Below are 27,426 nucleotides of genomic sequence, written 5' to 3' on the forward strand. Positions count from 1 at the left end.
AGTGTTTGGATGTACAAATGAAAACAGAAGTCTTTTTTCAGTTTCTTCTGATCTGTGATCAGTGATTTCTTATGTGTAGCTAATTATTCATTATTCGTGCACACACTGCGGCTTCTCTCTCTCCCGACAGAATGGTGTTTTCGTGTTTTCTATCTTGTGAGTCAGTGTTTTTGTACATCTTCGTCGCGTCTATCTATTCTACAATGTGCATACAGTCATGAGTTTCTGCTCAACATCAGCAGACTCACATCTCTTTAGAGATAAACCTCACGCACGCCGAAGCTCGGGCTGCACTGATCGGTCGGCCTTCAACATCCCAGACCCCCAGTACTGCATCTGGCCTACAGCGGAGGCACCAAACGCGGCGCGAGATTAAGCAGAAGGGGGGTAAGCGTGAGGGTATCCGGCTAGGCTAGCCAGCTATCCCCACAATAAACTGGATTACATTCGATTACTGCTGTTGTGTCCTTGTTTGCGCTGTGTACTCAATGCGCGTCACTGACGCTTTTCATATGATTGGAACATATCTAAAAATAATGCTATAAACAACACTTACTAACTCGTTCATCTCGCTGTAATGGTACATTGCATGTGTTACAAAATTGGTAATAATGATGAAGACGGACTCGGGGTGACTGGAACTCGTGTTTATTCAGAACTCTCAGATACAAACACAATAAACTCGCTCTCACAACTCAGTAGTTACTATAAATAACTTTGTTAGCAATCGCTCCGTCTCCGTGATGTCCGGTTCGCGAACAAATCATTCTTTTGAATCGGTTCTTTTTAGTGAACCGAACCAGTTCACCAAATCGGACTGAATCGTTCTAAACGGTTTGCATCTCGAGTCAGCGCTGATCCATAATTTACTAAAGTTACTAACTTTCTGACATGAGTGACAGCCCCTCCGACTAGAAATAAACTAATAACCTGAAGTATATTCTAGTAACTACAACAGTTCACTGAACTGAGACATGCTGAGAAATGATGTGAAGTGAACTCAGGTCCATCAGTCTCTTTGGCAGCAGCTCGTGCGTCGTAGACCTCGTTAAACCACGCCCCCTCCGCTCATTTCAAATGCAAAGATGTCAGCCAATCACAACAGTGGGCGTTTTTACTGTTTTTACTTAAGTCTCACAGCAGACACGCCTCTTGAAACAGGGCATTCAGCCACAGGGCAAACATCAGTATTGAAAAAATGCCTTTTATTTCTAAATTATGACATTTTATGATGTAAGAATCATACTAACAATATAAGTACACCTCAGGAAACATTATAAAATAATAGAAAAATGCCATGCCATGGGACCTTTAAAGAGTTGGATTCTCATGCTAAACAAAAATAAAAAACATGTTGGACATATGACGTGTATCTCTTTGCCAAGTACACTCCTTCAGGATTCGGATAAGTTTCGGAAAGTTATTTAGTTATTAAGTTATTAAGTATTTTCGAGTATTTTCAGTATGACGTCAAAACAAAATTCCTTGATGAGCGTGTGCACATCAACTAGAGCGAGAGCAAGAGCACGCCCATCAACGAGCTTTGTTTGGGTTACGGTAGCCGACGGCAGCGCTGTCATTTTGTTTTTAAACCCCAAAGTCAACATTGTCACTAAAGAAGTGTGTCTTTGGTTGTGAAGGCTTCCCAAATAACCCAGCATTAAGGAAATAGTGGATGCTGTTTGTTTTTCTGGAGCAGCAACGGAGTTCTGCAAGTGTGCTTGTTTGTTCCCAGTCATGAGTTGAAACCACAGGCGGTGAGTGGAACTGTTTTGTTGGCAATTAGTGCATATAATGTAAACAACACAAACATATAGTGAATCGAAAGTTATCCAGGGATAATGCCATGATGTACTGTGTCTGTATGTTTATGTCATAGGTGTGTGTGTGTGTGTGTGTGTGTGTGTGTGTGTGTGTGTGTGTGTGTGTGTGTGTGTGTGTGTGTGTGTGTGTGTGTGTGTGTGTGTGTGTGTGTGTGTGCGTGTGTGACACGTTAGCTCCGCCCACTGCACGCCTCCACGCAGCTGTTTTTGGAAAGAATCTGTACAGCGTATCTGTCTTTTATAAATATGATAAAAATAAACTCTTTGGAGATATGAAGGATGCAATACTACTCTATAAGTACTCAAGATTAACAGGAGATTGGCAGAAACTGTTATGTGACCTTTAACAAGTTTGTAAAACAACTTGAATTTTACATGTTTCTTTCATGATGCACTACATTCGTGTTTAAACAATTTAGTTCCTGGAATGCTTTGCAAAAGTGGCACGCCTCATAGGCTGCATGCAAAAATAAACATACGTTGTCCGATTCACAAACAAATTACTCTTATGAAGTGGTTCATTCAAGAAGACTCACAAACTCTGGAGCTTCCAGTTTAAATTAGTCTTAATAAATTCTCTGAACTCACCGAATCCATCAGAGCGCAACTGAATTAACATATGACTTCACTTACTGAACTACAAGTTCCATGTTGATGCACAATTTCTTCAATAAGCCAATATATTCTGTTTAGCTGTCTTATAGTAATGAAATTTAAGTAGGCCTACCCATTTTAATAGTATGACAGGGAGAAAATGTATTTCAAATTCATTATTCAGTCTAAAACGTCTATCAGAGATGGATTATACCTTACTAGGTGGGTCCTAGTTTAGAAACCACTGCTGTAGTGATCTGGAGAATTCATACTGGAATAAAATGAATATAAATCAATATCAAGCCTCTATGGGAGATGCATGAAAATGAGTTGCACACGGACAGCTCAGAGATTATAGGAACACCGTACAATTGGAACTGTGGAACTTAGGGACCTTATGAATACCATCAGTCTCCACATCATTGTCTCAGCACCATCTATCGGTACCATTGACCCCAGGTGGATTGCAGTGGCAATATCATCATTGCTGCAGATATTGAGACTCATCTTCCAATTCTTAGGAGAGGAACACATCACGGTCCTCATTCAACTTCAGACCAAAAAGTTGCAGAGCAGGGCTTTTCAAGCTTTACCCATCCAGGAACCCCATACCAAGACTCTCATCCAATCCAGGGACCCACAAACACTTCCTCAAAAAAGTCTACCTAAAAAGTGAAAGTCTTTTATAATCTGCTGCAAACTCATTCAAGTTTGGTTTCATTCTGGTGTGTGAGTCATTTACAAATAAGAGTAATAATGAAAAAGATATTGAGGTCACACAACATGAATTTAATTTGGTTGGCAAGTTTTTTAAATAGCAGTTTGTTAAAATATAATTTATTTTATAAGAAAAAATACAATATGATACCAAACTACTGAAGATTGTCATGTCAAGAATTTCATTAGTTTAAAATTATATTTTTTCTCCATTCCAAAAAAAAAGATAGAAGAGGTATAGAGTTTGTTTTCATTCATATTTGAATTTCTGTATTTGTCATTTGCCTCTAGTTTGTTAATTAGTTCTGTTCCCAGTTGCCAACATGGTTACAGATTGAGTTTAGTCCTCAGTTCAAGTGTGTCCCGTTTAGTTTTTCCTTTGTTTGATCCCTTTATATACCCCATTCATTGTGGGTTCTGCATCGTCTATGAAGTGTGAGTGTATCATCAGTGTAAAGAGTGGTGTTGTTTGTTTACTACCCGATTTTCTTGTAACATTTCCAACAGGAGATTAAAGTCTTTTGATATTGTTTCCTACTTGTGCGCTACTTCCTTCTTTAATCTCAACACACCGTGACAGAATGCAGAACCCCAGACACTATAGATCTGGCTGAAAGAAAGAGATGGGCTGAGGAACATCTTTTCACACTCACTAAAAAGGGTCATCCTCTGGAGCAGTGTGTAAGAATTTGTGCAATGTTACCATCTGGTGAGATGCAGCACTCATATGCTCAAGGCCTGTTTTCGGGAGGGTCTGGAAGACGAATTATATCAGTTTCTTCCTTCTGGTAAATGCGGTACTTCCTTGGTTGATTATATTAACTATGTCCTCTGGTTGAATGGTTCTGATTTTGTTACTGAGGAAATGTAAGAGGACAATACATTGCATCATCCAGTCCCATCCTGAAAAAGCTTGGTCCTTTCCAGTGAAATTCCAGAGCCCATTCCAGAGTTAAATTCCCGAGCCTGTTCCAGTAAGCCAAATTCCTGAGTCCGTTTTGGGGGGGTATGGGCCATCCCCTCATGGCCACAGAGGCAGTTTGGATCTCCAGTGTTCCTAGTTCCCTCATTTCGGCCAAGGAGGCCATTCTTATCTCCAGTACTCCTAGTTCCTTTGTTTTTGCCAAGGAGGCCGTTCCATGTCCCCTTGTCAAAACCACGGAGACCACCCTTAAGTATTGGGAGGCCCTGACCTACCAGCATCTCCCTGGCCCCCTGCATTACCAGTTCCTCCCCAGCTCCCTACACCTCCCTGGTTTCCTGTATTGTTGGTGCTGTCCTGGAGGCTCACTAGTCTGCCTATGTCACCCTGGTCACCTGCCATGATTTTAGGATGCCCACCCCCACTACCTGGTTGGACACTTTTTCTTCGGTTTTTGGCCCGGGGTTGTGCCTTCTGGGAGGGGGGAGTACTGTTATATTCTGAGTTTGTATTCATTCATGTTTGTATTTCTGTACTAGTTTTCCTGTTCTAGTTTTCCTGTTCTGTTCTAGTTTGTCATTTGCTTCTAGTTTAATAAGTTCTGTTCTCCTGTTTCCTGCTTGTTGGTTACTATGGTTACATATTGATTTAATCCCCAGTTCAGGTGTGTCTAGCTTAGTTTCTCCTTTGTTTTCTCCCTTTATATACCCTGTTCTGTTCATTTTGGGTTTTGTATCATCTATGTAGCGTCAGTGTAAATCAGTAGCCGTCCGTCGTCATACTCTATTCTTCTAGTCTTCTTCTAGTCAGAATATGAGTTTGATACAGCTCCACTGGGCTGGTATTATGGGGCGAAAATGCCTCTGCACTCAATTGGATAGACCTACAACCAATTAGAGCAACGGAGTAAGTGACGTATGTTGACTGTAGAGTTGGGCGATATTTAGCCAAATTAAATAAATTAGCAGTTAAACGTTACATCGCAGCCATGAAAACATAGGCTATGGATTCATGCCGAATGAGAGAGGTAGGCTGAGCCCAATTTAAGATTTGTCAGCTTTTTTATTCTCTTTTGCGATCTGGTCACCCAATTTTCCATGAATTTGAACAATAGGCCTAGTCCATTTTATCCCAATGGACATGGACTTCTCGTTTCTTTTCCCAAATCTTTCCCACTCGCGTCGCACCCATTTTCGCAGAGGATTATAAACGTTTCTTCCTTTCGTTTGTTTATAATTAAGTCTATTATAACTATTCACATCCTTTACTGTGGTAAAGTATAAAAAACACTGTAGCACATTTCACACACACACACACACACACACACACACACACACACACACACACACACACACACACACACACACACACACACACACACACACACACACACACACACACACACACACACACACACACACACACACACACACACATACACGTCTATATTACCAACAGGGGACCATCACTCCACACTGACCAAGAGGGGACCTGTGTTTCTAGTCATTTTGAAGAAACAAAACTTAGATACAAAATTTTGTTTTAAGGTCTTTTTTCATAATATAACTTCAAATAAGCATTTATTTTTTTATTTTTAAACATGCCAAGAGGGGACCTGACCGATGTCTACCTATCCAACAGGGGACCTCCATAGCCTGCAATGGAGCTGTGTGTGTGAAAGGGAAGAGAGCTGGCAGTCAAGTCTGTCTTCATTATTTAATATATATATATAATTATAATTATATAATGTTCACACAGGCATCAGGGAACACAATGAGCACACAACGGAGAAAAAGCCATGTTGTGGACATTACAGAAAAGAATTTAAGAAATAAAAAAATTCTTAAAATTAAGAGTTATCTTTAAGAAATTCATTCTCTGTTGTGTCTTCATACTTACAGTATATGATCCGTCCACATCTCTCATTTAAGCTTATTTTCAAGAACACCAACACTGTAAAAAAAAATCAGGTCTCCAATTGAAAATTTTCTAGTGACCGATCACATCTAAATTTTTTAGTTGGCCAAATTGAATTTCTTGAATTTTAATTGAATTAAAGTGCATCAATTTACAGAAAATTTTCAATTGGAGACCCACATTTTTTTTACAGTAAAGGTATTTCAATGTGTGACTTATTTTTGAATAAAACATAGTTTCTGCTCTCTAAAATCCCAAATAATGTCCTTTGTTTTTGAGATTTTTAGAGTGAGATTTGATTTCTTGCACCAATAAAATATATATATATATATATAGGACTGGACAAGCAGAAATTGTTCTTTAAGGTAATAATCACAGGTCATCACTTTATATAGTAAATAATGATTATGTTAAACACAATGACTCGGTCCCCTGTTAGTAAATCACGACACCAGTGTGTTTAATTTTTCATTTCTTGCCATAAACACACTGTAGATATTTAGAGTTTTTATAGCAATAACTGAGTTTTAAGAGTTAAATCAAGCAGAAATATTTCTCTAATGTATTAATTGCAGATCATCTTTGAATAATGATTATGTTAAACACAATGACTCGGTCCCCTGTTAGATAGTAAATCACGACACCAGTGTGTTTGCGTTGTCATTTCTTGCCATAAACACACTGTGGAGATTTAGAGTTTTTATAGCAATAACTGAGTTTTAAGAGTTAAATCAAGCAGAAATATTTCTCTAATGTATTAATTGCAGATCCTCTTTGAATAATGATTATGTTAAACACAATGACTCTGTCCCCTGTTAGATAGTAAATCACGACACCAGTGTGTTTGCGTTGTCATTTCTTGCCATAAACACACTGTGGAGATTTAGAGTTTTTATAGCAATAACTGAGTTTTAAGAGTTAAATCAAGCAGAAATAGTTCTCTAATGTATAAATTTCAGATCCTCTTTGAATAATGATTATGTTAAACACAATGACTCGGTCCCCTGTTAGATAGTAAATCACGACACCAGTGTGTTTGCGTTGTCATTTCTTCATCTCAAACACACTGTAGAGATTTAGAGTTTTTATAGCAATAACTGAGTTTTAAGAGTTAAATCAAGCAGAAATATTTCTCTAATGTATTAATTGCAGATCCTCTTTGAATAATGATTATGTTAAACACAATGACTCGGTCCCCTGTTAGATAGTAAATCACGACACCAGTGTGTTTAATTTGTCATTTCTTGCCATCATAAACACACTGTAGAGATTTAGAGTTTTTATAGCAATAACTGAGTTTTAAGAGTTAAATCAAGCAGAAATATTTCTCTAATGTATTAATTGCAGATCATCTTTGAATAATGATTATGTTAAACACAATGACTCGGTCCCCTGTTAGATAGTAAATCACGACACCAGTGTGTTTAATTTGTCATTTCTTCATCTCAAACACACTGTAGATATTCACTGTATATATTGAGATAACTCAATTTTATGGTGACTTGCATTAAAATGTTTATCCGTCTCAATTAAATTATGTGAACTGAATGACTTTTAACATTGACACTTTAGTTATTTAACCAACTGATGATTTTCAAGTCAGCAATCAACACACAACTGAGTTTTGACCTCCAAAATCTTATTATAGTGTATTTTTATGGTAAGTATTGGTGTTTTATGTTTTAAATCAAGCAGAAATCACTCTTTAAGGAAACAATTGCAGGTCACACTTTATACAGTGAACATGATTTCCTTAAATTGACTTAAGTCCCCTGTTGGATGGTAAAACACGACACCTGTTTGATTGCTTTGCCATTTCTTGCCATCACAAACACACTGTAGAGATTTTGAAGGTCAGAACTAAATTTTTTGGTGACTTGCATGAAAATCTTCATCCGTCTCAATTAAATTATGTGAACTGAATGTCTTTTAACATTGACACTTTAGTCGAAGATTTTCAACTCAACAATCAACACACAACTGAGTTTTGACCTCCAAAATCATTATACAGTGTATATTAAATTTAAATAAAAAATATAAAATTTATTTACAAAACAGTTTGACTCAAGTTTGACTCTCTACTGCTTATTCATTATTGTTTATGTTACATGGTCCATGTTTACATTACAGTATAAAATTGTTCCTAAGTTTTCCCCTTTTATATAGATGGTAATGACTAAATATCCTCGCACACCGAAATTTTCACACGTTAAAAAAAAGATCAAGCACGTTTACACACAGCCTCTGAAACTTTCCTTCCTTCATCATAAAAAAAAATCTGATCAGGTTCAGTTTTCTGCATTTTTCGCATCCATAGCAAGCATTTAAAGAGGGGTTTCAAATTTCTGTGTTATTCATTTTTGTGTTAAAATTTTGAACATAAGTTGAACAGTTTAAAAAAGAAAGTGTGAACCTTCAAATTAGCCATTATAGTTCATAAAGTTTTGCTGGCGTTTGTATCTAATTGAGAAAAGAATGAATGTAAATTGAAAGATGTCGTCATTGAACGCATTTTGTGCCAAAGCAAATAAATGATCCACAGTTTAGCCACATAGGCTGATGTGATCCCTGAGTGAAGAGTTTTGAAAAAGTGATGAGTATTCAGAAATGTGTCCTAGCAGATGTTTAAAAAACCCTGTAATATCACTATTAGTAAGGGATCACTGTATAATATCAGTCTTTAAATGTGAGATATTTAAAGTGAACCTAAAGTATACTTGCAATAGTGTGATTTTAGCACAATTAAATATACTTAATGGATGTTTCGCAAAAGCGTTGTTTAGTGATATTGCGTCCTTGTGTTTCTGCTGTACGTCATCAGCAACTGTCTAAGTTCAATTACAATACTCAAGAACACATGATGTACAGAGGATGCACAAAAGTACCCGGATGTTATAAGATATATGAGTATAAATAACTCCATACAGATCTATTGTTTTACAAAAATAATCTATTGTTTACAAAAGGAGAAAACGTGTGTACTTTAATGAAAACTTGGACCATGTGACATAAACTGAAGTTAACAGCAAAAAAATATACTATAATGCTGACTGTTGTTAGTGTTTTTTGTTGTATGAGTTAAAAGTGTATATGTTGGGTGAATCCTCATTGTGTTCTGGAAGAATGAGTTGATTTAAGACATCAATGAAGTGTTTTGGTAGTTTTAGCACATTTTGAACGTGAAATTAACTGCTTTGCTTTGAAAGGTGTCCTAGCGATTGTAGCTGAGAGATAGACGTCAAACAGACTCAAACAAAGACCCAGAATTCTGTGGTGTTACAGCACTGTGGCTGCTGTAAATGGCTGCTGTACGGTTTCTTTATGAAATAACAGGCACAATGGCAAAGATATTTCTGCAAAAACTCCAAAGTAATGTTCGGTTGCAGTGAGAAAGTCACAAGAGACAACTAAAAAAACTCATGCGTGTATTTAGCCTAGTGTAGATCTGTTTGCTTACACATCCCCCAAACTCCATTTACATATGAATACAGGAAAGGCCAAAGCCATTGTCTCACAGGTGAGGAACAGGCCTAACAGAGCTGTTACACCCATGTCACAGACACAAACTTCTCATCCAAACTAGAGAAAACGCTGGGATTTACCTGGGAAAATTAAATCAATGTACACTTTTTCCAATCCCTACGACACATTTTTCAATACTTGGGTCACTTTTTTAAAACTCTTCTCACACTTTTTCACACAAATTCACACAACTGAATTTCAGCTTGGCACAGCAGTTATTTTAGTGTTCAAAATGCACTAAAACTACCAAAAAGGATTCTGAGGATTCAAAAGAATCACCCAATATTTCAATATGGTAATACTGCCTAAATGTAGCAAATTGTTTTGTTTTTTTTAATTAATTTTAGTTAAGTTTTGAACATAAGTTAGGGAGTTTTGAAAAGAGAATCAAAAAATTTTCAAATTGGCCTATACAGTTCATAATGTTTTGGTGGTGTTTGTGTTGAAGTAAGAAAATAATTCTTATAAATCGAAAGATGTCGCCATTGAATGTATTTTATGCCAAATCAATGATAAATTATGACTTTAGATGGCCCCACTTTATATTAGGGGGCCTTAACTACTATGTACTTAAATAGGTACAATGTACTTATTGTGTTCATATTGTATTGCAAAACACTTTTGCTGATATTGAGGTGGGATACGGGTAGGGTCAGGTGTGGTTGTATTGGTAAGTTTAAAGGTAGGGTTAGATGTAAGGGAAGTGTCAACAGTGTAATTACAAATGTAACTACATAAATTAATTACAGATGTAATTACATGCAGGTATATTTAAAAATGTAAGTACAATGTAAAGACATGTATGTACACAATAAGTGCATTGTATCAAATGGATAATTAAAATGTTAGTACATAGTAGTTAAGGCCACCTAATATAAAGTGGGTCCCTTTGGATTTTAAGATTTTATATTTCAGTATAATTCCTGCAGAAATGAGTTGATCATCATTCTGACTTGAATGTGTTTGATCAGTTCTGAAAGCAGTGTGTTAGCATTCAAAGAATGTGCTAAAAATATATAGTTTTGCAGATAGTTAGGTACGAATAACAAAAGTGTTCGTGGATTTTGGAAAATGTGGTCATTGAATGCATTTTGTGTGAAAGCAATGAAAAATTATTCACAGTTTTTAACATATCAATTTAGTATTGGCCAATGCAATAAAAAAAAAAAAACGTAAAGCGATATGCAGAAAGCTGTGGGGCTAAACACCAAGAAAATATCACTTCTAATAAGATGAAAATATATTTAATTTAATTTTTAAAACAATTTAAAACATGTCAACAGTTTTATTTTTATTTATTTTTTTTACATTTGCTGGGACACATTTCTCAATCCTCATCACTTTTTCACTGTTCACTTTTTGTCTTCACTCAGTGATCACATCAGTCTATGTGGCTAAACTCTGGATCATTTATCATTGCTTTGGGCACAAAATGTGTTCAATGACGACATCTTTCAATTTACATTCATTCTTTTCTGACTTTGACACAAACACCACCAAAACATTATGTACTATACAGGCCAATTTGAACATTTTTACATTCTCTTTTCAAAACTGTTAAACTTATGTTAAAAAAAAATAGACATTTGCTACATTTCGACAGTAATACCATATTGAAATATATTTTGAATCTAAAATACTATCAAAACAAATAGATTTAGCTGGTGTTAGTTTTTAAATTGCATTGCCATCCATTCAAAAGGGAAAAATTTAGGAATAATGTTATACTGTACTGGACCAAGGACCATGTAACATAAACTGCAGTGAATTATAGTGTAAGTCTTTTTTTGAAAAGAAAATTTTACAGAAGAAAACATTGTGTAATGATCATGTGTTTTAGGTCTGTGTTTTATGATTGAAAAAGTGTGTTTGTTGGGTCCTTTTTGGTAGTTTTAGTGCATTTTGAACACTAAAATAACTGCTGTGCCAAGCTGAAATTCAGTTGTGTGAATTTGTGTGAAAAAGTGTGTGAAGAGTTTTAAAAAAGTGACCCAAGTATTGAAAAATGTGTCGTAGGGATTGGAAAAAGTGTACATTGATTTAATTTTCCCAGGTAAATCCCAGCGTTTTCTCTAGTTTGGATGAGAAGTTTGTGTCTGTGACATGGGTGTAACAGCTCTGTTAGGCCTGTTCCTCACCTGTGAGACAATGGCTTTGGCCTTTCCTGTATTCATATGTAAATGGAGTTTGGGGGATGTGTAAGCAAACAGATCTACACTAGGCTAAATACACGCATGAGTTTTTTTAGTTGTCTCTTGTGACTTTCTCACTGCAACCGAACATTACTTTGGAGTTTTTGCAGAAATATCTTTGCCATTGTGCCTGTTATTTCATAAAGAAACCGTACAGCAGCCATTTACAGCAGCCACAGTGCTGTAACACCACAGAATTCTGGGTCTTTGTTTGAGTCTGTTTGACGTCTATCTCTCAGCTACAATCGCTAGGACACCTTTCAAAGCAAAGCAGTTAATTTCACGTTCAAAATGTGCTAAAACTACCAAAACACTTCATTGATGTCTTAAATCAACTCATTCTTCCAGAACACAATGAGGATTCACCCAACATATACACTTTTAACTCATACAACAAAAAACACTAACAACAGTCAGCATTATAGTATATTTTTTTGCTGTTAACTTCAGTTTATGTCACATGGTCCAAGTTTTCATTAAAGTACACACGTTTTCTCCTTTTGTAAACAATAGATTATTTTTGTAAAACAATAGATCTGTATGGAGTTATTTATACTCATATATCTTATAACATCCGGGTACTTTTGTGCATCCTCTGTACATCATGTGTTCTTGAGTATTGTAATTGAACTTAGACAGTTGCTGATGACGTACAGCAGAAACACAAGGACGCAATATCACTAAACAACGCTTTTGCGAAACATCCATTAAGTATATTTAATTGTGCTAAAATCACACTATTGCAAGTATACTTTAGGTTCACTTTAAATATCTCACATTTAAAGACTGATATTATACAGTGATCCCTTACTAATAGTGATATTACAGGGTTTTTTAAACATCTGCTAGGACACATTTCTGAATACTCATCACTTTTTCAAAACTCTTCACTCAGGGATCACATCAGCCTATGTGGCTAAACTGTGGATCATTTATTTGCTTTGGCACAAAATGCGTTCAATGACGACATCTTTCAATTTACATTCATTCTTTTCTCAATTAGATACAAACGCCAGCAAAACTTTATGAACTATAATGGCTAATTTGAAGGTTCACACTTTCTTTTTTAAACTGTTCAACTTATGTTCAAAATTTTAACACAAAAATGAATAACACAGAAATTTGAAACCCCTCTTTAAATGCTTGCTATGGATGCGAAAAATGCAGAAAACTGAACCTGATCAGATTTTTTTTTATGATGAAGGAAGGAAAGTTTCAGAGGCTGTGTGTAAACGTGCTTGATCTTTTTTTTAACGTGTGAAAATTTCGGTGTGCGAGGATATTTAGTCATTACCATCTATATAAAAGGGGAAAACTTAGGAACAATTTTATACTGTAATGTAAACATGGACCATGTAACATAAACAATAATGAATAAGCAGTAGAGAGTCAAACTTGAGTCAAACTGTTTTGTAAATAAATTTTATATTTTTTATTTAAATTTAATATACACTGTATAATGATTTTGGAGGTCAAAACTCAGTTGTGTGTTGATTGTTGAGTTGAAAATCTTCGACTAAAGTGTCAATGTTAAAAGACATTCAGTTCACATAATTTAATTGAGACGGATGAAGATTTTCATGCAAGTCACCAAAAAATTTAGTTCTGACCTTCAAAATCTCTACAGTGTGTTTGTGATGGCAAGAAATGGCAAAGCAATCAAACAGGTGTCGTGTTTTACCATCCAACAGGGGACTTAAGTCAATTTAAGGAAATCATGTTCACTGTATAAAGTGTGACCTGCAATTGTTTCCTTAAAGAGTGATTTCTGCTTGATTTAAAACATAAAACACCAATACTTACCATAAAAATACACTATAATAAGATTTTGGAGGTCAAAACTCAGTTGTGTGTTGATTGCTGACTTGAAAATCATCAGTTGGTTAAATAACTAAAGTGTCAATGTTAAAAGTCATTCAGTTCACATAATTTAATTGAGACGGATAAACATTTTAATGCAAGTCACCATAAAATTGAGTTATCTCAATATATACAGTGAATATCTACAGTGTGTTTGAGATGAAGAAATGACAAATTAAACACACTGGTGTCGTGATTTACTATCTAACAGGGGACCGAGTCATTGTGTTTAACATAATCATTATTCAAAGAGGATCTGCAATTAATACATTAGAGAAATATTTCTGCTTGATTTAACTCTTAAAACTCAGTTATTGCTATAAAAACTCTAAATCTCTACAGTGTGTTTGAGATGAAGAAATGACAACGCAAACACACTGGTGTCGTGATTTACTATCTAACAGGGGACCGAGTCATTGTGTTTAACATAATCATTATTCAAAGAGGATCTGCAATTAATACATTAGAGAAATATTTCTGCTTGATTTAACTCTTAAAACTCAGTTATTGCTATACAAACTCTAAATCTCCACAGTGGGCCCTATTTTAACGATCTGAAACGCAAGTTTCAAAGCGCGAAGCGCAAGTAACTTTGTGGGCGGGTCTCGGCGCTGTTGCTATTTTCCCGGCGGGATAAATGGCTCTTGCGCCCGGCGCAAATCTAAAATGGGTTGGTCTGAAGTAGCTTCATTATTCATAGGTGTGGTTTGGGCGTAACGTGAATAAACCAATCAGAGCGTCATCCAACATTCCCTTTAAAAGCAGGTGCGCAAGTTCCATTATGGATTGCTATTATTATGGCGTATTTACCAGGCGCACGCCAGGAGCGGTTCACAGCCGAGGAGACTGATGAGCTTGTAAGAGCAGTGAAAGACAGAGAAGTGAAGTTGTAATGTTGTACATTATGGTAAAGGTGATTTCACAGTCTTTTTTTTTTTCAGTCTTTCAGTTTTTTCAGTTTTTCAGTCGATTTTTTTTCCTGGTTCTTGACGGACAAACCAATTTGTCAGATGTCCTTATATAGGCTACATATATGTCTTGCCACTATTGGGCAAACAGGTCTTATCCTTATTACAATTAGCCTGAATCATTTGTAAGCTAGATTTATGCCTATTTTTTCACATCTTCGTGGCACACCACAATGATTTCCGTCATGTCATGTGTTAATATTTTTTTAGTGTAACAATTTATGATTTGCAAAAATAACTGTTGCATCTGTGTAGGTTACATGAGCAAAGTGTATGCGCGTTGTGCACGCTATACATTATGGTCAAGCATGCGCCCTTAAAATAGCATAATGAACAATGCGCAACGCGCCACTGACTTTAGACTAGGTTTTTTCTGGTCAGTGGCGCAATTGTTTAATGGGACAGCAAAATAGCACCAGGGATTGTTTGCGCCGGAACACGCCTCCTTTTTTGCGCTGAACCGCCCAGGTAGCGCAAGTTCATTCACTAGTTTAGCGACGTGCTTCTGTGGAGGGAAAAGCGCGCTTTGCGCGGGTGCAAAATAGGAATGACACATGCGTCGGTGTACAAAGTCAATTGCGCTGGGTGCAAGATAGGGCCCAGTGTGTTTATGATGGCAAGAAATGACAAAGCAAACACACTGGTGTCGTGATTTACTATCTAACAGGGGACCGAGTCATTGTGTTTAACATAATCATTATTCAAAGATGATCTGCAATTAATACATTAGAGAACTATTTCTGCTTGATTTAACTCTTAAAACTCAGTTATTGCTATAAAAACTCTAAATCTCCACAGTGTGTTTGAGATGAAGAAATGACAAAGCAAACACACTGGTGTCGTGATTTACTATCTAACAGTGGACCGAGTCATTGTGTTTAACATAATCATTATTCAAAGAGGATCTGCAATTAATACATTAGAGAAATATTTCTGCTTGATTTAACTCTTAAAACTCAGTTATTGCTATAAAAACTCTAAATCTCCACAGTGTGTTTATGATGGCAAGAAATGACAAAGCAAACACACTGGTGTCGTGATTTACTATCTAACAGGGGACCGAGTCATTGTGTTTAACATAATCATTATTCAAAGATGATCTGCAATTTATACATTAGAGAACTATTTCTGCTTGATTTAACTCTTAAAACTCAGTTATTGCTATAAAAACTCTAAATCTCCACAGTGTGTTTGAGATGAAGAAATGACAACGCAAACACACTTGTGTCGTGATTTACTATCTAACAGGGGACAGAGTCATTGTGTTTAACATAATCATTATTCAAAGAGGATCTGCAATTAATACATTAGAGAAATATTTCTGCTTGATTTAACTCTTAAAACTCAGTTATTGCTATAAAAACTCTAAATCTCTACAGTGTGTTTATGGCAAGAAATGACAACGCAAACACACTGGTGTCGTGATTTACTATCTAACAGGGGACCGAGTCATTGTGTTTAACATAATCATTATTCAAAGATGATCTGCAATTAATACATTAGAGAAATATTTCTGCTTGATTTAACTCTTAAAACTCAGTTATTGCTATACAAACTCTAAATCTCTACAGTGTGTTTATGGCAAGAAATGACAACGCAAACACACTGGTGTCGTGATTTACTATCTAACAGGGGACCGAGTCATTGTGTTTAACATAATCATTATTCAAAGAGGATCTGAAATTTATACATTAGAGAAATATTTCTGCTTGATTTAACTCTTAAAACTCAGTTATTGCTATAAAAACTCTAAATCTCTACAGTGTGTTTATGATGGCAAGAAATGACAACGCAAACACACTGGTGTCGTGATTTACTATCTAACAGGGGACCGAGTCATTGTGTAAATCATAAATAAATCAAAAGTGGTTTGTTTAAAAAAACTCATAAATGTATAAGGTGGTAAGGTGGGCCTTTTACACCCCATTTTACATGGGGCAAAAGTCACACATTATTTATACAAATACTTGAGCTAAAATGTTTTTTTTTTAATAATGTCTTAACACTTGTTTAAAAGAATAGTAAAGTTTGTACTATTTTCTGTTTATTTTGATAAATACAATAATATTCAATGAATATAGGCTACTGTCATTAAAATATGTTAAAATAAAAAATACAAAAACAAAACTTCTAATTACATTCTGGTTGTTTAGATTTTTAAATCCTTTTTTCTTGGATTCTGTGTAGAATTTAATTGTAATGTAATGCAAAGTTTGAAACTAGTCAGGGTATCTAGTAAAGAGATGTAATGCTTGTTCCTTTAGTAAGCAGCCTGTTAAACAGCAGAGTCTCTCTGGGACAGCAGGCCATTCAAACAATAGAGGAGTGTGTGTGAACGACGTGTGTTTAAGAGCCCTTACAGTTCCTGCTCCAGCCTACAGGGGAGCTGCTGAGTATGACCTTAAACACACACACACACTTAGGTCCCCACTTGGTCATAAGTTTTAAAAAAATTACCAGAGTGTTTTTACTTAATTTTCACATGATTTAAACACACACACTTGTAGGTCCCCACTTGGTCAAAAGTAAAAAAAATCACCAGAGTGTTTTTTTAGTGTTTTTACTTGATTTTAACATGATTTAAAGCATGACCAACAGGGGACCTGAAAAATGTCCCCTCTTGGCTCAGAGGTCCCCTGTTAGTGAGTGTGTTACGACACCAAGGTCCCCTGTTAGATAGGTAGACAAGTACACACACACACACACACACACACACACACACACACACACACACACACACACACACCAGTGATTTTAGTTTTGTTTTCTCTGGCAGTGAATAATCAAACATTGCCTAAATGTCTTGACCCTGTGGAAGATAAAATTCACTCTTCAGACCTTTTTACAACTAGTGTTGCTTTGCAACATCAGGAGAAAACATGAAGACGAAGATATTTGAAAAGAAGGTGTCTATCCAGCTTTTGTCCCACATTCATCTCAAAGCGTAGAGCGGTAGGCTATATGACGCATCTTTGTGGGGAAATAATATGAAACAAATATTTTTTTAACTAATATTTAATTTTCTTATATTCTTTAGGTTACCATTATTTACTGAAAATCGTTTAAATGTTTTATAGGCTGTAGTGTGTTGTTTCACTGGCGGAAGTGCTCAAATAAACACGTATGCTTATGAAATTGATGTTTCAGCCTCAAATTATTTCAAAATGTAGGCTATGGGCCCTATCTTGCACCCAACGCAATTGACTTTGTACACCGACGCATGTGTCATTCCTATTTTGCACCCGCGCAAAGCGCGCTTTTTCCTCCACAGAAGCACGTCGCTAAACTAGTGAATGAACTTGCGCTACCTGGGCGGTTCAGTGCAAAAAAGGAGGCGTGTTCCGGCGCAAACAATCCCTGGTGCTATTTTGCTGTTCCATTAAACAATTGCGCCACTGACCAGAAAAAACCTAGTCTAAAGTCAGTGGCGCGTTGCGCGTTGTTCATTATGCTATTTTAAGGGCGCATGCTTGACCATAATGTATAGCGTGCACAACGCGCATACACTTTGCTCATGTAATCTACACAGATGCAACAGTTATTTTTGCAAATCATAAATTGTTACACTAAAAAATATTAACACATGAGATGACGGAAATCATTGTGGTGTGCCACGAAGATGTGAAAAAATAGGCATAAATCTAGCTTACAAATTATTCAGGCTAATTGTAGTCTAATAATTAAGGAGACCTGTTTGCCCAATAGTGGCAACTTCTGGCAAGACATATATGTATATAAGGACATCTAACAAATTGGTTTGTCCGTCAAGAACCAGGAAAAAAAATCGGTGAGGGTGGACGCAGCGATGTCCTCTGCTGGCGTCAGGTCCTGAGTAGAGGCAGATCCACCTCCCGTTACACGGCGTGCCTGATTGATGCTGGCAAGCTTGGACTTTCCCCATCTTCTGATGTCATTGTAGCGCTTGCGGCACTGGTGCTACGTCCTGGGGATGCCAGCTGATGAAACAATTGTGGCTATTTCCTCCCACGCCTGTTTAACCGACGCTATTTTGGGTGGGTTTCTCCCATCCCCATACAACACAACTTCTCTGTCTTTCACTGCTCTTACAAGCACATCAGTCTCCTCGGCTGTGAACCGCTCCTGGCATGCGCCTGGTAAATACGCCATAATAATAGCAATCCATAATGGAACTTGCGCACCTGCTTTTACAGGGAATGTTGGATGACGCTCTGATTGGTTTATTCACGTTACGCCCAAACCACACCTATGAATAATGAAGCTACTTCAGACCAACCCATTTTAGATTTGCGCCGGGCGCAAGAGCCATTTATCCCGCCGGGAAAATAGCAACAGCGCCGAGACCCGCCCACAAAGTTACTTGCGCTTCGCGCTTTGACACTTGCCTTTCAGATCGTTAAAATAGGGCCCTATATCTGACATAGACTACAGTATTTAAAATAGCATATATGCATTAGTTATATTCTTAATTTAATTTAATTTACTGAACAATCCCTGCTAATTTTAACTATAGAAGAGGATTAGTGTGTGTCGCACTCACAACAAGACTCGCTACGGGGACATGGCATCAATATGGTGGCGCTCCATCATGATGTCGGTCAGCCATCATGATGGACGATGATATCCTAGTTGAGCGGCGCATAGTTATCAACAGAACTCAACTGCACGCACACACAGAATTTAAGGATACACGGAGTACTTGTCAACACGATCATCATTTTTGAGAGAAATAGTAAAGGTGAATGCATATACGAACAAGTTCTCCCTTTAGTAAACAAATTCAACCCAAGCTCTCTTTGGTGACGTGAATGATAACGCTACTGTTGATCATCTGTCCATCATCGTATAAAGCCAGCCCTGACAATTTGATTGGTCCGAACAGCTCTGGTTTGAGCATAGTTGCTCCACAACGGATCAAGTTCAGACCGAACTTCCAGACCTCAAATGTTGTGGGTGGGGCTAAGTTCGGCTGGCATCCAGGCTAGTATATCAGTGTAAAAAGTGGGTTTTTTTTGCTTATTCCCGAGTTTCTTGTAACGATAATGTTGTCATGTCATTGTATGTGTAAATTGTATTTTGAATAAATTAAAAGATCAGGATTAAAACAAAAAGTGTTATTTAATTCACTCACCATCAATGTATAAAGGATCAATCAAGTCCCACTCTATATTTTTGTCTAATTTTATTGTTTTGCTCAGAAATACATTGCATTCCGGAACTAAAATGATTTGCAAATGCCATTTCACGTTGATTTTCTAATTTATGTTGAGTCCAGTGGAGATCTATTGCTATACTTGTGTATCTATCAGCATTCTTATCGTGAAATTATACTATTTCTAATGGGTTTCTCTTGCTTTAGTCAACAAACATCTCCTTAGCTTTCAACTCGAGTGAAAATCAATTTTATGTTTGGCTCTGTTGGTGTGTACTTTGCGGTAATAACTGAGTGTGTTAGGGGGTCCAGGTTGCTCGCTGTTTCTTAATGTCAAGGTAATAGAGAGTCTGAAGTGTGTAACCTCATAACAATGACCCCCCTGTAGTCTGACAGAGCGTGGCCTCTCTCTCCATCCTAATTTACTCTTACACCATCCTCCAGGTCTCCATACACACACCATCAAAACAAAGCATGTATATTTTCCAGCTAATGGATGCGTAATGGCTGCACTATCATCACAGCAGCAACCTCAATTTGTGTATAGACTGTCTCTCAAAAGCCCTGTCCTCAAATCTTCTGTAATGGAATACAGTATTTAATGGACACACTGTAACTGCTATGCAATATCCATTGACCAAGACAGCTGGAGCTAAATACTTAATAGGTGTTGATATAAAAATGTGGTCATATGTTAATGAGATCGTGGTTGCGATATCATAATCATGAATATTTCTGAGTGAGCCATTTATGCAGCTTTAAATAAACAATGCAAAAATATATAAAACGGAAGTTGCGACAGAAGTTGTGTAATTTAGAGTGAAACGGGTAAACAAACAAGGAAACATGACTTGATTTAATCCTCCGGTTGTTAATACAGAAGATTACAACTATTCAAAATACTGTTTGAAATGCTGTTCTTTCAGCCTTTCTATTTCATCAAAGAATCCTGCACCCCCCCCCCCCCCCCCCCTTCTGTTTCTTCACTCCTGTCACTTATTTTATTCTCGTCATTTAATTCATATCTATAGTCAACCTGTATGCAATAACACTCAGCCTCTATGTCTGTTGTTAATGTTATTTCATGTCAAGATAATATTCTAATATTATGTCTAGTACTCGTGTCTATTGTATTGTTGTAGTTTGTTTGTAACTTCATTCTTGTTTACAATAAAATAAAAAAATAAATCCTGGGAAAAATGTATCTGTAACGTATGTATTTGGCAGACGCTTTTATCCAAAGCGACTTACATTGCATTCAAGGCACACATTTTACATTTTGTCGAACCATAACCTTGCCGTTGCTAGCGCCATGCTCTACTGTTTGAGCTACAGGAAAGCCTAATGGTCAGGTTATGGTCTGGTTCTGTTTTGGTTTCATTTTCCGTTTTCGGATTGCCTGAGTTCTCATCCATGTTTGTTACTATGGTTTCTAATTGAGTTACGCCCACGTGTTATATGCAGGGCTCTGTAGCTTTGCCATCACAGGAATAAATTATGTTTTTAGGAAATAAATTGTTATAATATTTCACAATATTACCATTTTATAGTTACTGTATTTATGATAAATAAATGCAGCCTTGGGGAGCATAAGATACTTTATTCGAAGCCGTTACGACATCTTACCAACCCCAAACTTTTGAGCAGTAGCGCGTGTATACAATTTAGATTTTACTACCGCAGTGTTACTTGACATATTTCTGAGTGAAACATGATTTTGAACAAGAAAAATTGTAGGGCGGGGCTTACTTCAATGTTACCCCTTGGTAGTTGATTTAAAGGGATAGTTCACCCAAAAATTTTAATTAGTCCATGATTTACTCACCCTTAAGTCATCCTAGGTGTATATGACATTCTTCTTTCAGACGAATAAAATCAGAGTTATATTAAAAAAGTCCTGGCTCTTCCAAGCTTTATAATAGCAGTTGTTGTTGCTCTGTTTTTGAAGTCCATACAAAATGCATCTGTCCGTCAAATAACTGCTCCACACGGCTGTGGGGGGTTAATAAAGGCCTTCTGAAGCGAATCGATGCGTTTGTGTAAGATAAATATCCATATTTAAAACTTTATAAAGTAAAGTTTTGGCCGATCGCCTTCCGTATTCAATTTATGGAAAAAGTGTTGAAAGTGCCTCTGCCGATCAAAGGCTTAACGTTACCAGGTACACTCGTCAGACGTCGCGTCCGCATCTTGAATTCGAGAAGGCACTTTCAAGACTTTTCCATGGAAGGCGATCGGCTGGAATTTAGCTTTATAAAGTTTTAAATATGGATATTTTTCTTACACAAACGCATCGATTCGCTTCAGAAGGCCTTTATTAACCCCCCAAAGCCGCGTGAAGCACGTTAGTTGACGGACAGATGCTTTTTTTATGGACTTCAAAAACAGAGCAACAGTCACTGCCATTATAAAGCTTGGAAGAGCCAGGACTTTTTTTAATATAACGCCAATTTTATTCGTCTGAAAGAAGAATGTCATATACACCTAGGATGACTTGAGGGTGAGTAAATCATGGGCTAATTTTCATTTTTGGGTGAAATATCCCTTTAAGTGGGAAAACATGATGGCCAAAAAAATCTAATAAAACAAAGTTTTTCCAGAGTGCGGAGCAAATTATTACATTTTGATGAAAGATTATGAATACAGGCAATTCTGTAGTCCATTCTGACTTTAGATAAGCAGATTTCAAGGTCACAATATTTATGCAGCACTTTGGCAGGCTTGGATTGTGTTTTGGCTGGGTTTTAGTTTTTAAGTAATTTGTCTTGCTTTCACATTACCTTTCTAGGTCATGCGAGCCCTGTATGTTGGACCCTAGCTGTGGTTACTGTTATCAGGAAAACAGAACTGCTGTGTTTGCCTCCTCCTGTGTGCCCGTCAATCCGTCCTCCACCGAGAGAGCAGCATGGGGCAAGTGAGTCACTAGTGAAACCAGGATTGCGTGTGTACTTGAGCTGTTCTGTGTATATTTAGACATATTACTGAATGTGATTTCATTCATTCTAAAGCACATTACCAAGTTACCTGATAAAACTTGCCAGATGTCAAATTGATAATAAAATTGATTGTCAAAATGGTCATGCCCTTCAACAAAAGGGTGTTTCCCTACTTAGGGATTTTTGGATTTTTTTTATATAACATTTCATCTTTTTAACACATTTAAGATTGTTCATTGTCACATTGCTGCATGATGTTACATGTGGTTGAACCTGCAGTGCTGTTAAGTTATTTATACATTTTCATTTATTTAACTATTAATTCATTTACCTTATAAAATTCATTGTGTGTCTGTTTTAACTCTAACAGGTGCTCCAACTCCACACATGTGCCAGATAGTAGTATGTGGGCTTATAACTTTTGCCCAACCTCTTATTCATGGGTTGTGCTCCTGGGACTTGTGCTCTATCTTGCATTTTTTGCCCCAGGTAAGATGATCAAAACTGTTTTTTAATGATCTCAGCATACGTGTATTTTCAGTTTTTGCTGCATGAATGATAACTAGGATTGGACCCTCCAGTTTTAGTTTGGAAAATAGCAGAACATCGGGGTATCTTTGGGATATTCGTTTTAACAATGATTCGGAACACACTCATTCTAATCTAGGATACTTTTTAGGGCGGATAGTATGCAAACTGGGATGCATGATGTTTCATGATCTTCTTTCTATTCAGCAGAGCCACAACAACACTACTGATTCAACAGGGCAATTCCCAAAACAAATTACCCTCATGAGCCAGTTTTCCTTAGTAAATCAGACATATAAGGGCTTTTCACACTGCGCTTCACCCCGGGTTATCGTCATTCTAAACACTGCTTTTAACCCCGGGTTTTTAGATGCGAGGTTAGCACCGCTTTTTACCCGGGGTTATGAAACCTTGCTCTGGAGCCCTGCTTTTGCAGTGTTAACCCCGCATTGTGTTGCCAACCTTCTACAGTGTGAAACGTAGCAGTGTTAGAATGTTACCGCTGGATGCGTAGCAACAGACAACCAATTGCATACTTATATTTGTGTACTTTGGACAGTCACAGAAACACTTCGCATGGTATATAAACAAAATGTTAAATGCTGATTGAAGAGACTTCTTTGTTACCTTTATAGTCTGAAATGTCCATTCAGTATAAACTCGGCAAATACAGTCAGCAATACGAGGATGCTCAATGCAAGAGCTTTTATGTAAACAGGTCGCGTGCTGTATTTATCCAATCAATGACACTGACCCCACAAATATACAAATAAGAATGTTAACACAGCGTTTAGGAATGTACAATATGAAACGTCATCTTATAAATACCAGGGAACAATTGTTAACCCCAGGTTAATTATGACTAGTGTGAAACCGGAAGCAAGATAACCCAGGATTCCGGGTTAGAATGAGCCAGAGTTAACTATTTCTAGTGTGAAAAGCCCTAGTTTGCTACCAGAAGAATGTAGTCAGATGAAGTGTTTCCTTTCACCGGAACACATAGAGTCCATCCTTTCGGCGGTGAAAAGAATAAAGCTAGGCCAGTCACTCACTGTTAAACAGTTTCAGAGACTGTTAAGGCGAGACACTACAGGTGAATAGGGATTTTTTTTTAATTACAAGATATCACTGTGAAACTTCTCCAGTTTATTACTGGCATAAACATAAGAAAAAAATGTATTAAAAGTTTTGTGTAAATTAATGTTTTAATATGCAAATGAGGCCTTATATACTTAAATATACGCTCATTTGCATACTTTTCCAAAAACAAAATCTGGAAATTGGAAAGGACCATGTTTAAAATTATTGGTTCTATTTGTTGACATGTTAGATGAGAGGGCTTTTACAGAGGGGATTCTGGATATCTTATTTTGTGCTTTAGTAAATTAGAGAATACTGACAATAGCCTTAAAAAATCAATTTTCGCCATGTTTTTTGGAGTTAAAGGACCTATAACTCAGGATTGGAATGATATATCAACAAATCCCTCTGTAAAAGCCTTCAGAATATAGTTCAGCATAAGACTGCTAAAGTTGGTGCTTGTAGGTGCTCTTGAAGTGGATATATCTGACTCTGAGTGTGAGAAAAAACTAATTCTGAGAAAACGGCCTTTAAAGTTTTATACTGTATAACTGCATACATTTCTATAAAACCCCCAACCTACAAACAAAATATATATTCAGTTAATTAATATCAGTAGTGTATAATATTTAAAACACGTGGAAATTGATAAATGAATAAATTATTAATAGCAATAGCTATTAGAGAACTACCTTAAGAGAACTACCTTAACAAACACCAGTCACAAAAACTGCAGACGAACTGTCCCTGTTTGTTGCATATGTCCATCTATAACTATTTGAATCTAATTCTGACGGGGTTTCGTCGTCTAATCTGTTGTTGTTTACTTTCTTTTTACTTGCTCTTGCTACTTGGTCTTTTCTGTGAGCGTTTATGAGCCGATTTCAGCGTTGTCTGCACTTTCTCTCAAGCAGAGAATACACAAGCAAGCGGCAGCGCGTGAGAAATTCACATCGACCAATCAGATGTGGTGTTCGGCTGCAAACTTTCGCGGTTGGTTAGTTCTACAAAGGAAATGTCCATATTTGGATTAGACAGTGCTGTGTGTGAGACTGCGAGCTTTATAATGAGACCAAGCATGACATGTTTCTGTGAATGGAGACGGCACGAGAGATCGCGCTAGAATAACGTTTGATGATTTCGGGTAGAAATCTAAAGGCGCACGGTGACAAAATATAATGAAATAACCAACTTAATGTGTAATGTTGACATTTTTTTTATTTTGACATGAAAGCTTACATGTTAAGGGAGCAAACTGGCCCAAAATCTCAAAATTGACCACTGCATGAAAAAACGATGTTTTCACCTGCCGTGTCTCGCCTTAAGAGCTGATGGCAGCAGTATCCAACATGATAGCTTTTGGACTGTTGTGCATGAGACCCCTGCAATGGTGGCTCAGAACCAATGGGTTTTCCCCGAGGGGCAACCCCTTTCGCATAATCAGGGTCAAACAGCGATACTTACGTGCCCTGGTTATGTGGAAGAAACCTTGGTTCCTATCCCAGTGTCCCATGTTGGGGGCTTCTTGTCGTCGCAAGATGCTAATGACAGATGACTCTCACAGGCTGGGGAGCAATCCTAGAAGGATGCTCGACTCAGAGTCTGTGGAGGGACCATCATCTCTCATGGCACATCAACCGCCTGGAGATGTTGGCCATATTTCTTGCTCTGAAGAACTTCCTCACAGACCTCAGGGGCCATCACGTGCTCATCCGCACAGACAACACATCGGTGGTCGCCTATATAAATCTGCTCTCGCATCCACTTTGCAAACTGGCGCACCAAATACGCATGTGGTCCCAGGGAGAGCTACTTTCACGCAGAGCAGTTCACATCCCTGGGGCCCAGAATATAGGAGCAGACACCCTGTCGAGACAGATGCTGAAGTCTGTGGAATAGAGGCTCCACCCCGAGGTGGTGGAGCAGATATGTAGGGTGTTCGGCCAGGCTCAAAAGGCTTTGTTGTGTCTCGAGAGACATCTCACTGTCCACTCTGGTTCTCCCTCACACATCCAGCTCCTTTGGGACTGGATGTTATGGTACAAACGTGGCCGAGGCTGCGTTTGTATGCTTTTCCCCCGATCGCTCTGCTCCCTGGAGTTCTGGAGAGAATTTGCAGGACCAGGTGCTCCCACTTCTTATAGCCCCGCGGTGGCCGGGCCGAGTATGGTTCCCTGATCTAGTGTCTCTCCTCGACGGGCCTCCGCTAGAGTTACCCATCAGGAGGGATCTTCTGTCCCAAGCAGGGGGCTCGATTGTTCACCCCCGTCCAGAACTGTGGAACCTGTGGGCTTGGCCTCTGAGGGGGCCCAGCTCATAGGGACAGGTCTCTCAACTGAGGTTGTGGAGACCATTCTACACTCCAGAGCTCCCTCCACAAGGAAACTTTATGCCTACAAGTGGAGAGTCTTCACTTCATGGTTTAGTGACCGTCAGTGGGACCCAATTAACTGCCCAGTTGGTACAGTGCTGGAGTTCACTGCAAGTCTATCCCCATCCACTTTAAAGGTTTATGAGGTGGCTATAGGTGCTTACCACATTCCTTTGCGTGGAATGTCTTTGGGTAAAGACCCTTTGGTATCTTGTTTCCGCCATGGCACTCTGAGGCTGAGGCCTGCAGTTTGCACTAGGGTGCCGACATGGGATCTGGCCATTGTCCATCAGGGCCTTTCCCTGGCTCCCTTCAAGCCATTGGAGGAGGTTACCGCCAAGTTTTTGAGCTTGAAAGCTTTGTTGTTCCTTGCCATCTCATCTCTTAAAAGAATACGAGAACTGCAAGCACTGTCGGTTTCACCCTCGTGCCTAGAATTTGCACCTGGCATGGTTTAAGCATTCCTTCATCCTAGACCAGACAATGTTCCTAAGGTCCCTACTAATGTGGCTAGATCTATTGTGCTGCAGGCCTTTTGTCCTTGGACCAGGAAAATAATAATTTGCTATGCCCAGTTAGGGCGCTAGATGCTTATGTCCACAGATCTGCCCTGTGGCGTAAATCTGAACCGCTGTTCGTATGTTTTGGGCCCCCTAATAAAGGGTCCCCTGTATCTAAGCAGAGAATGAACAGGTGGGTGGTCGAGGCTATCTCACTTGCTTATGAGTCGTTTGGACAGCCTTCTCCTATGGCTGTCCGTTCCCAATCTACTAGTAGTATGGTGGCCTCCAAGACCCTTATGTCAGGAGTTGCTCTCCAAGATGTTTGTGATGTAGCGGGGTGGTCCTCACCGAACACATTTGTA

General features: G+C 37.9%; 1 protein-coding gene across 1 annotated transcript in view; it reads left to right on the forward strand.

Moving 5' to 3' along the window:
- slc2a13a (solute carrier family 2 member 13a) overlaps positions 1–27,426 on the forward strand; it is a gene marked incomplete at both ends in the record, with an annotated part of 107,891 nt that overhangs the window by 76,986 nt on the left and 3,479 nt on the right. Inside the window, 2 exons of the mRNA XM_079816911.1 lie at positions 22,435–22,560; positions 22,953–23,071. Of these exons, the coding sequence (XP_079673037.1) occupies positions 22,435–22,560; positions 22,953–23,071 (245 nt within the window). The remainder of the gene's footprint in view (positions 1–22,434; positions 22,561–22,952; positions 23,072–27,426) is intronic.

Source organism: Gobio gobio (assembly GCF_949357685.1).
Source record: "Gobio gobio genome assembly, chromosome: 5".
NCBI classification, from domain to species: Eukaryota; Metazoa; Chordata; class Actinopteri; order Cypriniformes; family Gobionidae; genus Gobio; species Gobio gobio.